Source organism: Rattus rattus, chromosome 12 (genome assembly GCF_011064425.1).
Source record: "Rattus rattus isolate New Zealand chromosome 12, Rrattus_CSIRO_v1, whole genome shotgun sequence".
Classification (NCBI taxonomy): domain Eukaryota; kingdom Metazoa; phylum Chordata; class Mammalia; order Rodentia; family Muridae; genus Rattus; species Rattus rattus.
Window position 1 is genome coordinate 69,318,799 of NC_046165.1, and position 14,172 is coordinate 69,332,970.

The 14,172-nt window shown below is 45.0% G+C and overlaps 2 protein-coding genes across 7 annotated transcripts; one reads left to right on the forward strand and one right to left on the reverse strand.

Moving 5' to 3' along the window:
• Positions 1-3,765: 3,765 nt before the first annotated feature.
• Tinf2 (TERF1 interacting nuclear factor 2) lies at positions 3,766-9,997 on the forward strand. 3 transcript variants are annotated; one of them, XM_032917268.1, is made up of 9 exons: positions 3,770-4,264; positions 4,380-4,463; positions 4,572-4,661; positions 4,754-4,861; positions 4,947-5,043; positions 5,194-5,587; positions 5,672-5,736; positions 6,017-6,108; positions 9,001-9,134. In XM_032917268.1, exons 1-9 carry the CDS (start codon positions 4,073-4,075, stop codon positions 9,028-9,030), a joined length of 1,152 nt encoding a protein of 383 aa, XP_032773159.1. In that variant the 5' UTR covers positions 3,770-4,072; the 3' UTR covers positions 9,031-9,134. The 3 variants fall into 3 exon arrangements, with proteins under 3 accessions (XP_032773157.1, XP_032773159.1, XP_032773158.1); XM_032917267.1 differs by lacking the exon at positions 9,001-9,134 and adding an exon at positions 6,678-6,961 and having other exon boundaries at positions 3,773-4,264; XM_032917266.1 differs by lacking the exon at positions 6,017-6,108 and having other exon boundaries at positions 3,766-4,264; positions 9,001-9,997.
• Gmpr2 (guanosine monophosphate reductase 2) lies at positions 7,355-14,088 on the reverse strand. 4 transcript variants are annotated; one of them, XM_032917272.1, is made up of 10 exons: positions 13,916-14,088; positions 13,467-13,562; positions 13,002-13,117; positions 10,821-10,904; positions 10,495-10,668; positions 9,389-9,470; positions 9,190-9,296; positions 8,977-9,019; positions 8,099-8,258; positions 7,355-7,900 (listed from the first exon to the last, which is right to left on the reverse strand). In XM_032917272.1, the coding sequence occupies exons 3-10, from the start codon at positions 13,077-13,079 to the stop codon at positions 7,711-7,713; spliced, it is 918 nt and encodes a 305-aa protein (XP_032773163.1). In that variant the 5' UTR covers positions 13,080-13,117; positions 13,467-13,562; positions 13,916-14,088; the 3' UTR covers positions 7,355-7,710. The 4 variants fall into 4 exon arrangements, with proteins under 4 accessions (XP_032773163.1, XP_032773162.1, XP_032773160.1 ...); XM_032917271.1 differs by having other exon boundaries at positions 7,355-7,552; positions 13,002-13,121; XM_032917269.1 differs by having other exon boundaries at positions 13,002-13,121.
• Between the last annotated feature and the right edge of the window lie 84 nt (positions 14,089-14,172).

Below are 14,172 nucleotides of genomic sequence, written 5' to 3' on the forward strand. Positions count from 1 at the left end.
CTGACTTTATTAACTACTTCCTGCTGATCAGGGGTGTTCAGTTCCTTGGGGGAAGTTTGATGTTCCCTATCAGGATATCTAATTTCTTCTTTTCATTTCTTCTTTGTGCTTGACTACTTAACAAACCGTGACCAATGGCCTAAAGAGCCTCTGGGGCCCTAGCACTTATATATCCTCTTAAAAGTCCCCAGAATCCCTAACGTCAAACAATAGCAGAAACCATCTGCAGCTGGGAAAATCAGGCCCCTGTTAGAGCATGAGGCAAATGACAGTCCGCTTCTGTGGACAATCTGAAGCAGCCCCATGTCCACACCTGAGATTAATAAAACAAAAACATATAAAATTTCTTTGTTGTTTTTTTTTAAAAGAAACCAGAACTCCAAAATTGTCACTACACATGTCAGTTCCCAACACTCTGTTAACTCCAGTTCCAAAGGACCAGATACCCTCTCTGACCTTCATAGATGCTCATAGACACTAAGCATATACATACATGCAGACAAAACACTCAATACACATAAAATAGAAACAAATAAATCTTTGAAAAGAAAAAAAAACAAAACAGAAAACAACAACAACAACAAAAAATCTGCCGAAGACCAGCTTTGACACCACAGCGGACAAGGCAGGCAGGGACGTGTGGCATCCAAGATTGGAACTGGGGCAAATACCAGCTGTCTAGGGGTGTGGTTGGGGTGGTGTCTGCTGATAGCAGCGGACAGTTTATGGGATTAGCACTGCTGATGGAACAAACTTTAGTTATCTGGGGGTGGGCAAGAATGCCCAGAGAGAGACTCTGAACTCTTTTTAACTCTGAAAAAGCTAGAGAGAAAGGTTGTGTACATCTGCGTGCACATGTGCGAATGCACTCACACGAGAGTAATGTACACAGAGAATTCTAAGGAAGAACTGGAAGGAAACAGCACTGGTACTGGAACAAAGGGTGCCTTGGTCCCTCTTGCTATTCTGAGTTTTCTGGGTCAGTGTTTATAGACAATTCTCAGTCGTTGCTGTTGGAGGACCCTGCTATTAAGGTTTCAGTCCACCATGTTGCAACCCACTAGGCCCCAATAGTTCTCTGAGCTCTGCACAAAATGGAGGACTCCCTTTCTCAGCAGGCTCCCCTTTCTCTGCCTACCCTTCCTTGGAGGGAGTATCTCTGAGTACAGTGGCCTTATCTGAAAAATGACCCTGTGCATGACTCAGCACACGAGTCACAGTCTAGCTTTCCAGCCTTGTGATCAATATTAACTATGCTATGACCAATCAGCCCTTCCCACACTTGCCCCTAAGAGCCCTTATACACCCTAACCCTGGAACAATAAACAGAGCTGTCTCACGGAAGCTGTCTCCGGAAGTCTTCCCATCCTACTCACAGCCTTCTGAACTCTCTGCTCTTGTTCCCTCTGCCCTAGTGGGCCAGTGGCCAACTACCAACTCCCACCCCCCAACCCCCAGCCTGCCACCCAGGAGAAGAGAGAACCACAATTGCTTCAAACATTTCTTCATCATAGATTCTTACTGTATGTATGTGTTGCATGAACTTTTCCCGGGAGAATAACTGAAACTCTGTCTGAGCTTGAAGAAATCAATGTCAGTGAAAATGTCCAAAACTAGGGCTCATGCTAGGGCCTACCTAGCACGCACAGAATACCAGCACCACATAAGCCAAAAGTGGTGGTGCCCACCTGTAATCTCAGCACTTGGGAGATAGAAGGCAAAGGATGGGGGTTTAAGGACACCCTTAGCCACAAAGCAAGTTTGAGCATACTTTGGGATGTGTAAGAACTATTGCAAAAAGCTGAAATGTTTCCAAAACTGAAATGAAAACAATAGACAAAAGTGAAAAAGATACAACATCCAAGAAGTGTTAGACTACAACACAGTGTTGTGAAATGCTGTCTGCTGAGCAGAACAGTCATAACCTTCTTAACTGCCGGGCTATCCCTCCAGCCCCTTCATTTGACTTTTTAAAATACCGTATTTATTGTATGTGCATTGTGATTTGCCTACATGTATGTCTGAAACGAGGGTGTCAGACTCCCTGGAGCTGGAGTTACAATTGTGAGCTGCCGGAGGGGTGCTAGGAATTGAATCCCAGGCCTCTGGGAGAGCAGCCTGTGCTCCTAACTGCTGAGCATCTCTCCAGCCCCCTTAATTTAATGCTTAACCTTGATGATCATTGGACAGTGTTCTCTGCCCAACTTCATCCTTTCCTTCCCACTCGTTTCAGCATTTTTGGTTTTCCTTTGATTGTGTATGTACATCTTGAGTATCATTTCGCTCTGTGTTTGTGGTGGTACTTATTCTGCTTGCTATTCTGAGTTTTCTGGATCTGTGTTTAGATCTACCATTACTTTGGGACGATTCTCAGTCATTGCTCCAAACATTTCTTCATCCTCTATTCTCACTGTGTGTAACAGTGGTTTTTATTTACCTTGGTGATTGTCTTCTCTGGCTTCCAAATAATCTAATCCAGGCCTGGAAGGTGTTCAGCCTCTGAGATTTTGTCTTAGTTAGGTTTCCATTTGCTGTGAAAAGACACCATGACCAAGGCAACTCTTAAAAGGGACAACATTTAATTGGGGATAGATTACAGATCCAGAGGTTTAGTCTATTAGAACCATAGCAGGAAGCACAGTAGCATCCAGGCAGACATGGTGCTGGAAAAGGAGCTGAGAGCACTACATCTTGTTCTAAAGTCAAACAGGAGAAGACTGGCTTCCAGGCAGCTAGGGGAAGAGTCTAGAAGCCCACCACAGTGACACACTTCTTCCAACAAGGCCACACCTATTCCAACAAGGTCACACCTCCTAATAGTGTCACTCACTCCCTGGACCAAGAATATTTAAACCACTACCGACTTACTGCTGAATAAGCTTTAACAACAATGTATAACGAGAGATTGGATTTCCACTCAGAACCATGCAAGCAACAAGGGAATTGAGTAAACTATTTACAATACTGAAAGCAGAAATAAAACAGCCCATCTCACGCTGGGATTTAGAGGTGTGCAGCACCATACTCTGTGAGATGACTCTTTAGAAAAAATGAAAGTTATAAGGTCAAAAATTCATATTTGCATTAAAATGACAGAGAAATTATGAAGAAAATCAGCTACAACTTTAATATCCACATAGTACTTTGGTACTAGGTCTAGGGGCTCAAAAGACTGATCTGGAGAATGGAGGCCAAATGTGAGCTTTGTGTCTGGGAATGTAAGAAACCATTCAAATAATGGGAAGGTTTCATTAAATACCGGCAAGGTGAGCAAGGCAGATAATTCAAGCAACAAAGTAAGTGTACACAGTGTGACCCGTTCTGTCTTTGGGGATAGCAAATAAGAGTCAATTCACTAAAAGGCTCCATTAAGTCAGTGCTCAAAAGAAACTTGGAAAAGGAAGCCTTAACTATTCTAAACTACACAAAACAGCAAAGATGTGGCACGGACAAGCACAAAACGGCTGTAATCCTACTGTCCAGGAGAACCCTGGCTAGCCCTGTGGTATTTCAAACTACATTTTATTTGTTTAGGCGCCAGCTAGTCAGGACAGTAGGGCGGAGCTACCACCCAGCCCTGTTTGATTTTTTGAAAGCGAGCGCCCTCTTCTGTTATGCGAGAGGAATGACAGGATACTTCCTGGGAGCGGCTGGCGGCCCGTAAGGGCTTGGCAGATGCTGATTCAGGCACCTAGGTTTACAGAACACCAGCTTGCAGGGTGGCGAAGAGTGACGCGAGGCCACGTGTCACTTTCACAGTTCAGGGGATTTCGTGACGTCACAGCTCCCTCTGAGGCCTCTTCCGGGCCGGGAAGCTGCGCGCCCAGTCGGAAGTGACGTACCCTCGCGCTCCGCGCAGTGGCGGCATTTCAAGCTTTGCGGTCTGGACAGGTTGACACACTCAGTCACGGTCTGGGAGGAGACTCTAGGATTCCGGTGGCTCCCCGAAACTGGCTAAAGCCAGTCCGCCGGCCTTCCGGTGCAGACGAGAGAACCGAAGCTCCGCCTACGGGAGCGTCTAGGAAGTCTGGGCTGAGGGAAAGCGGCGCGGAGGAAAGGGCGCCCGCGGGCCATGGCCCCACCTCCAGGGGTGGGTCCCGCGTCTCTGCGGTTTGCTGCGGCCGCCAGCTGGCTAGTTGTCCGCCGTCGCCAAGTAGAGCACTTCCCGAGAGTGGTCCAGTTTTTGCAGTCCCTTCGCGCTGCTGTCCCTGGCTTGGTTTGCTACCGGCACCATGAACGCCTATGTATGGGCCTAAAGGCCAAGGTACTAGAAAGAGTAGGATCTAAAGGGGCGGGATGCGAGGGCCTAAGGAAGGACCACTGGTTGGGACTAAGACCGGCTGGAAAAGGATAGGTATTCTGAACTCAGTACCGTGCAGGTGGTGGTGGAGCTGATCGTGCAAGAGCGACCCTGGACCCAGGTCCTCAATGCCCTGAATCTTCACTTTCCAGAGTCCAGAACAGTAAGTACCACTGGACCAAACTCATTAGTCGTGATGCAACCGAGCTGCCCCTGGGTCCTGGCGATAAACCCCCCCCCCCCAATTTTCTATCCTCAATATCCTCAACAGACAGAACAAGATAGGAAGCTTTTGGAGGCACAGGAAAATTTTTGCCTGCTTGTGAAGCAGCTGTCAGAGGACCCGGCTTCGAGCCCGCAGGTGAGAGTGGTTGGTTTGGAGGATGTTATGTGGCTCCTGTTTTTTGTTTTGTTTTTCTAAAATTCATCCGACCTTCTCTTTCCCACATATAGGAACTAGAACAAGACTATGGGGAACCCTTTCTGGTTGCCATGGAAAAGCTGTTGTTTGAATACTTGTGTCAGCTAGAAAGAGTACTGCCTACAGTCAGAGCACAAGAGGTTGTTGACACAAACACTTGTAGGGCGGAATGCTGGGTGGCTTTTCTGAGAATTATGATCCTCATATCTGTCACCTTGCCCACAGCTTCAGGATGTTCTAAGTTGGATTCAGCCGGGCTGTTCCGTTACTTCTTCTGTTGCTTTGCGCCAGTATGGTATGGACATGGGGTGGCCATTTCCAGGTAAGGGAACCATCTGAGAGAACTAGCAATTTGGACGTTAGTGTTTAGCTTGACCAAACCTGAGTCAGCCAGTTGGAAGTTCCATGGGCCTGCCACACAAACTGAGTTTTAACCTGGTTCTAATTTCATGAGGCATCTTCTTTCTTTCAGAGAGTCCTTCTGGTTCAGTGAGTCCTCCTCAGCAAACAAAACCAGCATCCCACAGTCCTCTGCCTAAAGCTAAGCTTGGCCCTCTCCAACCAGCTTCACAGGAGCATCCAGAACATTTAGCTGGCAACCGCTTTAATCTGGCCCCTTTGGGAAAGCGAAAATGCCCATCCCAGTGGACATCCGCAAAGGCCTGCCACAAAGAGCGGCCCACAGTCATGCTGTTCCCCTTCAGGAACACAGGCCTACCATCTCAAGACATACCTAACCCCAAAAGCAAGGAAGAACGTGAACCAGAACCAGTCTGCACTGAGAAGTCCAAGACTCCATCACAAACCTTAGGGAAAAGGGCATTAGAGGAGACCCCGCCTGACTCACCGGCTACAAAGCAAAAGGAGTAAGAATGGCTTCTCCTTCCTTAGGAAGACATTCCCTACCTGCTTCCCTTCTTCACCCAACCTTTTCCTTGTTTTCACCTCAGGAACTGTGTGAATTGCATGGATCCTCTAGGATACTCATCACCACCTCCTAGAGTCAAGAAACCAGGTAAGCAGGCTAAGTCAGGACTGGATCAGACAGCCTTTCCTTGGGAATTTTCAAGGCCTGTGCTCACCTAAAAGTGGGGTTAGGGTTTGTTTTTGCCCCCCCTTTTTTTTGACATAATTTTTTTCTTCATAACCCTGGCTGTCCAGGAACTCTATCTATAGACCAGGCTGGCCTTGAATTCAGAGATCCCCCGCCTCAGCCTCCAGAGTGCAGGGATTAAAAGTGTGGGCTACCAAGCTGGGCTAAAAAGGTGGTTTTAACTGTGGTTTCTTTCCTGCAGTGCTATCCCCGTCCCTGTGTAGCTCTGTTATTACCATAGGGGACTTGGTTTTGGACTCTGATGAGGAAGAAAATAACCAGAAGGAAGGGAAGGTGAGTGGGAAGAAGCAGAAAGTGGAGCCAGAGGATAGGCAGAATAAGGCAAGACTCCGTGTGAAGTGCTCCCAGTTAGAGGAATCTGTGTGAAGTGCTCCCAGTTAGAGGACTCCATGTGAAGTGCTCCCAGTTAGAGGACTCCATGTGAAGTGCTCCCAGTTAGAGGACTCCATGTGAAGTGCTCCCAGTTAGAGGACTCTGTGAAGTGCTCCCAGTTAGAGGACTCCATGTGAAGTGCTCCCAGTTAGAGGAGGAATCTGTGTGAAGTGCTCCCAGTTAGAGGACTCCATGTGAAGTGCTCCCAGTTAGAGGAATCTGTGTGAAGTGCTCCCAGTTAGAGGAATCTGTGTGAAGTGCTCCCAGTTAGAGGACTCCATGTGAAGTGCTCCCAGTTAGAGGACTCCATGTGAAGTGCTCCCAGTTAGAGGACTCCATGTGAAGTGCTCCCAGTTAGAGGAATCTGTGTGAAGTGCTCCCAGTTAGAGGAATCTGTGTGAAGTGCTCCCAGTTAGAGGACTCCGTGTGAAGTGCTCCCAGTTATAGGAATTATGCTTTCTTCTCTATAGGAGTCTTTGAAAAACTATCAGAAGACGAAGCTTGACACCTATATCCCCATGTTTTGTGACTACATTCCATAGTGTCCTGACTATTCCTTTCTGGCTACATAAACAGTTCTCACTCAGGTCCTCTGGAATACCCTCTGCACTCTGTCCATCCACCCCTGCAGCTCTGCACGCAAAAGTTTAGTGGAAAAGAAGAGGAAGCTGAAACCTCAGTTGCCTGGCTACATTGCTAAAAGCTTTGTAACACTTGAAAATTAAATCTTGGATTTCTTTCACTGTCTTGATGGGAAGAAGGGGAATTGATACTTACATAGTCTGTGTGGGTCATCCCTCAGAAACATACCAGGCTCCTCTTAGAGCTGGTTGAGACCCTTTTCATATTTACTCCTTTGTAAAGGGTTCACATTTATCTAGCAGGGTTGAGAGAGAGACTGTTAGAATTCTATCCTAACAGTTGTCCCCAATGCCAGAAATATACTTTGTAAATTTTCATGCTGCCAAGTTAGCTTGGGCTGGCATAGGTGCTTCATGAGAATAATATTCATTGTTCTGGATCCTACTGGGTCAGGGCTAATCCTGCCTCTGCCCAGGAGGAGCATCTACATGCCAACCTATGCAGAAAGCCCAGCATCTATGTTTATCAAAGTATTTCAGATATATAAGTACTTATAAGCTGCTTAGACATTTGATGATCTTATTTAATGAAGCTGGTTAACATGATTCCAACAGCCTTCCTTTTCCAGACCAAAGTCTGCCATTTATGTATGATCAGCTTCTTTCTTCCCTCATCTTCGTGGCTATGCCCAGGTTCTCATTTGTTGATTTCAAGTCTTCTTCCTTGCCTCTCCCATAGTGCCTGTAGCATTTTATATGTGCAGCTAGAGAAGCATGAGTGAGTAGAGGAGCACTCAGGAGGGAGGAGGCCCGGACCTGGAAAGTAGCACACCACCACAGAGGCTGCCATGGATGAGGCACACCCTGTGGGGGGAGGCTCCAGTGGCAGTGTTACTGCCTCAGAAAAGTAGACTTCTTGGGTCTATTGGCAGTCGCTGAAGATTGGATTCACTTGCTGGGTGACTCGGATAAAGGTAGTTCTCCGACTTAATTCCTTCAGTTTAGCAGCCCCTACATATGTGCATGTAGACCGGATGCCTCCTAGGATGTCACGAATAGTATGTTCCACATCACCTTTAAAGGGAACTTCTACTATCTTTCCCTCTGAGGCCCTTAGAAAACAAAAACTTTCATTACCTCCTTCTGCAGAATTCTTTAAGCCCAGTTTACTCTTCCTATCTCTAACATTTATACCCCTTCACCATTTTTCTCTCAAGAATGATACCCTACATTTCTCAAAGGGTAGAAACGTCATCTTCCATAGAGTCATATTCACCACGAACACTCAGGTGCTGGCCCTCCATACATACCTGTACTCAGCCACACCTCCTGAATACTTCTTCATAGCCATTTCAGAACTCATCCCATAGAAGAGCTTGTATTTCTTGCCATTTCTCTCAATGAGTTCACCACCTGATTCACTGTGCCCGGCCAGCATGCCACCCAGCATCACAAAGTCAGCCCCTGCCCCTGCCAAAATCAAGAAATTGGAAAAGATGCATCTGGCCAAGGTACCCATATAGGCACCATCAAAACAGCGTTTGTGAGTCTCACTTCCTGCTGGGTCTGTTTGCATAGCTGATCTACAATTTCTTGAGACTGCCTCTACTCTGGCTTCTGCTCCCCAGTGGGGCTAAATTTCCTCAAGATTTCTAAAGACCTAGCAGTTCCCTGACTGGCTCCTGCTTTTCTAATTTTTTTTTTTTTTTCGGAGCTGGGGACCAAACCCAGGGCCTTGCGCTTGCTAGGCAAGCGCTCTACCACTGAGCTAAATCCCCAACCCCTCTAATCTTCTGATAACTTCATTTACAGTTCTCAGCTCAGTATAATTTTGGATTTAAGACGATAGGTCTCCAATTTTTAAAGATCACCTTGGAAATAGAAAAATGAATATTTGTAGTTCTGTTCTTCAGGGTGATTTTGTAGGTCAGATACAGGGTTCAGCAGTCTACATTGTCAACCTATGGCATGTCATAAATGGCCCTAGCTCACTCGTGGGAGCATCAAAATCTCAGGATTTCCTCGATTGCTTGTCCCAGGTGGCACTCTGGGTTTCAGGGTCACAGGTTTGTATTATGAATCTAAATGGTTTCTTCAGCTGTGTCTAGCCTGACATCTTGCTCTTGGGCCCACAGAGATGATTTATCTTGTACAGGATCTTCCTGCCATGCCCTCCCCACCTCCTTACCAAAGGCCTTTGCCACATCTCCAGGGCAGCTGCAGCCTCCGTCCTACAAAGTAAGAACTGCTGTGAGAGACAGCATCGATTCTCAAGACTTCTCAACTGCCCACGTCAAAGTGGACTACAACTCATGTCCTGACCAGGACTTCACCAGAGCCCCACACGGAGAAGACAGTGGCTGCTGGGCAGCTGCAAACCTCTCCAGGTCTTTGGTCTTACTGAAATGATGTGGCCTTTGAGGCCATGAGCAGCATCTGCACACTCCATCACTGCACTGAGCTGTGGATACCCAACTCCAGTTTTCTTCCGAGTTGTACAGACAGAGCCTGGGGAGAGTGACAGAAGTGAGAATGAACGGACCTGTGGTTTTTGCCTCCCAACAGGATAGATGAGATGGTGGTCCAAGGAACCAGCTTACCAGGACCAATTCCCACTTTGATGATGTCAGCCCCAGAGAGGATTAGCTCTTCTACCATCTCTCCTGTTACCACATTGCCTGCCTGAGACAATAATCAAAACAGCATTCTTAGTGTCAGTGGTAGAGAGCAGCTTTTGTGCTCTCACATAATCCACACTTTGACCATGACCTTCCTATTACAAAGAAAGGGTACCTAAAGCCCTTCCACAGGCCCTGCCACCAACTTCAAAAAACCTAGATCACAGTTACCCATCTACCTCACATACATACTTTGACTTAGTGCAGAGGGTAGGGGAAAACCAGGTCCAGAATGACCTTTAAAGCAGCAAGGTGGGGCAACAAGACCAAGTGGCCTGAAAGAGCAATTGGTGAGTCAAACACCACTCAGATCGACAGTAGTGCCTCTCACTACCAGGTGACTACTGCCTGGTCCTGAAGCTTTCTACCTTGAAAAAAAATGGACAGAAACCGGAATGTGGGCTAAAATACCCATCTGCCAACAGTATATGGGCAGTATGACATCCTCTTTCAATGCTGTGCAGAAAATGAAGCCTTGGATTTCGTCTCTAATAAGCTTCTAAAAAATAAAACCTAGTTTTTATATGATAACTTTCTGTTGTTAGTTTGAGACAGGCTCTCAGGGCTAGTCTTGAAGTGTTAGTATCCCCCAAGTACTAAGATTATAAATATTTAAATGCCAGGCTTTCATGTAACACTTTATATTGTAGCATGGTTCCACGTCAGTAGGCAGACATGTATGACAGGTATGTGCAATGCATAAATGTTCCATCGTGGTTTTTAATGAACCATGAATCAAAGGTCAGAGATGTTGCACTGATTAATACACGTTTTAAACTTTGAATCATGACAGTAACATGTAGAGTAGGAATCTGCAGCAGAGATTGAGTACTAATACAACAAAATGAAATGTCAGGAAAAAAGAGACAGACAAGTAACAGGTGTAGGATAATACTCAGACATGTGCTAATCCCACCCTGCAGAGGTAGGCACATCTCTTGAGTTTGAGGTCAGACTGGTCTACAGAGTAAATTCAGGCAGCCAGAGATACAGAAACCTTATCTCAACAAAACAAAGTAGAAACATACCATGATGGTGTGTTGGGGGAATCGCTTCCGTACATCCTTTACGGATTCAACAAAATGTTCTGAGTAGCCATTAGCCACATCCAGGCATATATATTTGACTTGGGGAATAGCTTCTAGGATCTGTTCCAGCTGCTCAAAGTCAGCAGAGCCTGTGCCTGAGCTGGCAGCTAGATACTGTGGAGAAAAAGCATTAGGCCAACCTGTGGCATTGTATTAGAAATAAGGTGGTAAGTGATCAATAGGGATTAAAGGTGAGGGTTGATTCCCAAGAGCCAAAAAATGAAGGATTTCTGGAAAACTAATGAACAGGCTAGGCCCAGAGTTACCTCAAGACAGTCAGGATTCTGGTTAGCAAACTCTTGCCACTGATGGATGCTGTAGTGCTTATGGATGGCAGTGAACAGGGAGAACTGAAGAGAAAAAAATAACCATCAAAAGGACAGAAACTTTATTAGACTATCTAGATATACCTTTATTCTGCCCTGAGAGAATAGTATAAGTTCCTGATTGAACTGACTTCAGCCACTATTAGTCCTACAATCCCAGTACAGCCTTTACTCTCATTAGCACTTGTTCAGTATTTCTACCAAAGTACTATGGTCCAGGCTGGATTTCACCTACTAGCATATTCATTGCTCATGACCTTAAAAGTGATAGGGACATGTTCGTGGTACAATAAAACAAGCAACAGAGCTGGAAGAACTAAAGAGGCTAAATGGAGAGGGAGTTTGTCTTCACTCAGCTCTAAGGGGATCTAGTTCTCAAATAATCTGTTTTTCTCTCTTCTGGTTTGCTTGCTGGCAGTAATCCAACATGTCTAGATACACACAAAGTTAAAAGCTTAAGACTAGTGGAACAACAAAATACTATTGCAACCCTTCTCTTTTCTGCTTTGAAAAGAACAGGGGTTGGGGATTTAGCTCAGTGGTAGAGTGCTTGCCTAGCAAGTGCAAGGCCCTGGGTTCGGTCCCCAGCTCCGAAGAAAAGAAAAAGAAAAAAAAAAAAAGAAAAAAACAGATTTTTCATGTTAGGGACATAAACATGCAAATGCAAAGATCAATGCCATCTTTTTAGGCAAATTCAAAAAGACAATGATTCCCATGCAGTGGTGGCACAGGCCTTTAATCCCAGCACTTGGGAGGCAGAGGCAGGTAAATCTTTGAGTTCAAGGAGGGCCAGGTCTACTAAGTACAGTTACTGGAGGTTATACAAAGAAACCCTATTCTAACCAAATAAAACCTCTGACTCATAAAATTGCAAAATCTCACTACTCTGAGAAAGGCACTGAGAAGATACTGAACTGAATGCTGGTGTTTGCTTCCTGAGCATAAATGTGCAACCCCAAGAGTCAATAGTTGGTTGAAACAGCACAAATTTTGCAAGTGAGAAGAGACACAAGGAAGTCATGTATCAGCCAGCCACAGGGAGTTCTATGCATAAAAGTCAGTAAACTGTCAATATGTTGATAAACAAAAGCTATAGGTGGTCAGCAGGTCTTGGAGACATGTTGGCTTAATAAATTCACCCAATACATACAAACCCTAAGAAAAACGTTGCTTGTATCAAACCTTTTTATCATTATTAAGATTTGGCTATTTTTCTAAAATTTGATTTCTGTAGTACTTGTCCACAATATTGAAATCCAGTCCTCTCTAAGGTTCATGGATTACAACATGTCTTTTAACAGATTTGCCAGTTCCCCAAATCCACCTGTCAGAGGAGGCAGACGAGATAATAGCAGGAACCCTAAAGAATTAGTAAATGGTAACAGGAATAAACTAATAAAACTCCATAATTATCAATCTCAGAAAAAGCACAACAAATATTCTTCAATAACAGAAAAAACAAGGTCTTTAAGGCTAACAGCCACAAACAGAAACAGAACCCATCAACTAGGGCTACATGGGTTAACTAGCAAAGCACATTATGTTCTTGAAAGCTCCCAGGCAACTAACTACCTTCTCAGCTACATGCATAGAGGCAAGCGAAATTACTGACAGGAGCAGTGTCTTCGATTTTCAAAGGGAACAACCTGTATTTAAGAAAAAACTTTCATTTAGGATAGATCTCAAACTCCCAGAAACCTAGAACTTAAAGAAATGAAAAATTAAAAGAATAATAGGCATAGAAGAAAACTAATAAACTCCTTTTCTCTGAGAAATTCCAGGTATACAATTTTAAATACTCAAAACAGTATTTAATTTCTGGACTAAACGGTGATTACTTAATGTTCAAACGATGACTGAAAAAATACATGGGATTGGGTTGACCTGGGTAGGCACTAGAAGAATTTGGTAAAGTATATAACTTATGGGGGGAGGGGGTATAAATGAAAAAGATGAAAGAAAGCTAATTTTGAATCTCACTATTTCAGACAGATCTTAGAACTGACCAAAGGGTTCCTAATAAACTCAACATTCTGTTAATTGCCAGAGACTGAGAGTAGAGTAGAGGCCTCTGTAGCCTGCTGGGATAACATTTGGTAGGGTGCATAAGGGTAATCTCACCTTACAGAGAACCTTAGCCATTTCAAAAGTACCCACGGTATCCATATTGGCAGCAATGATGGGGATGCCACTGTACATCTGCTTTGAGTTCCGGAATGAAAATGATCTTGTGAGATCTACCTGTAGACATTAACAGGGCATTAAGCATTTCTTTCTTTCTTTCCTTTTTTTTTTTTTTTTTAAGATTTATTTATGTATGTGAGTACACAGTCGCTGTCTTAAGACACACCAGAAGCATCAGATCCCATTACAGATGATTGTGAGCCACCATGTGGTTGCTGGGAATTGAACTCGGGACCTCTGTAAGAGCAGCCGGTGCTCTTAACCCCTGAGTCATCTCTCCAGCCCCACATTAAGCATTTCATTCACTCAGAAAATATGTATCATATTAGAACCCGACAGCTTTCTTGGTCCTGGTCCATTAGAAACTTGAGGTCAAAAAAACAAGGAAGACGATTGGCTCACCTCACTTCGAGACTTTAGAGTGCTGCGTTTGGGCCTCAACAGGACATCCTTGAAGTCTAGTTTCACATCATTGTCAATATGAGGCATGATGAAGTGCTGCAAGTTAGATTTAAGGGGGGAAGAGGGGACTGTAAGACTGGGAAGTAACAAAGTTCTAAACCAAGTCCCCTGTGAGTCTCAATGTCTTAATGACGCTAACACATGCTTAAATTGTGTAAAGTCAGATCAGGTGTGATCCTTGAAGTCTTGCTGGGACCATCCTGTGTCTGGTCAATCCCAGGTATGATTTTTAGGAAGAACTGGAAAGAGATTATGATCTCTGGATGTGCTTCCTTACCCGGTTTAATCTCCCTTTTCCTGCCCTGCAAAGGGCAATTTAGAGTAAGGGGCTGACTTAGTAAGAGAGGAGAAAAGAGATTTTAACCAGCTTCCGGCATAGCGGTACTCACTTCCTGTTGCTTTGACTCAGATGGCAGTTGACCAAAGATTCTTTTGCTTAGCAACTAGCCGCGTGGGGCCTCGATGAGCCTTGAGGGCGACTCGAACAAGTTCCGCTAATTGCAAACCCGACTACCCAAGGAATTCTAGCTTAGGGCGCTGTGCAAGGCCTTCTGGGTAACAGAGTCCACACACTAAGTCTGCCGTTGAGTGCGAGCGGCTCGAGGACTACAACTCCTAGGATGCAAAGGACAGACCTGCCTCCAGA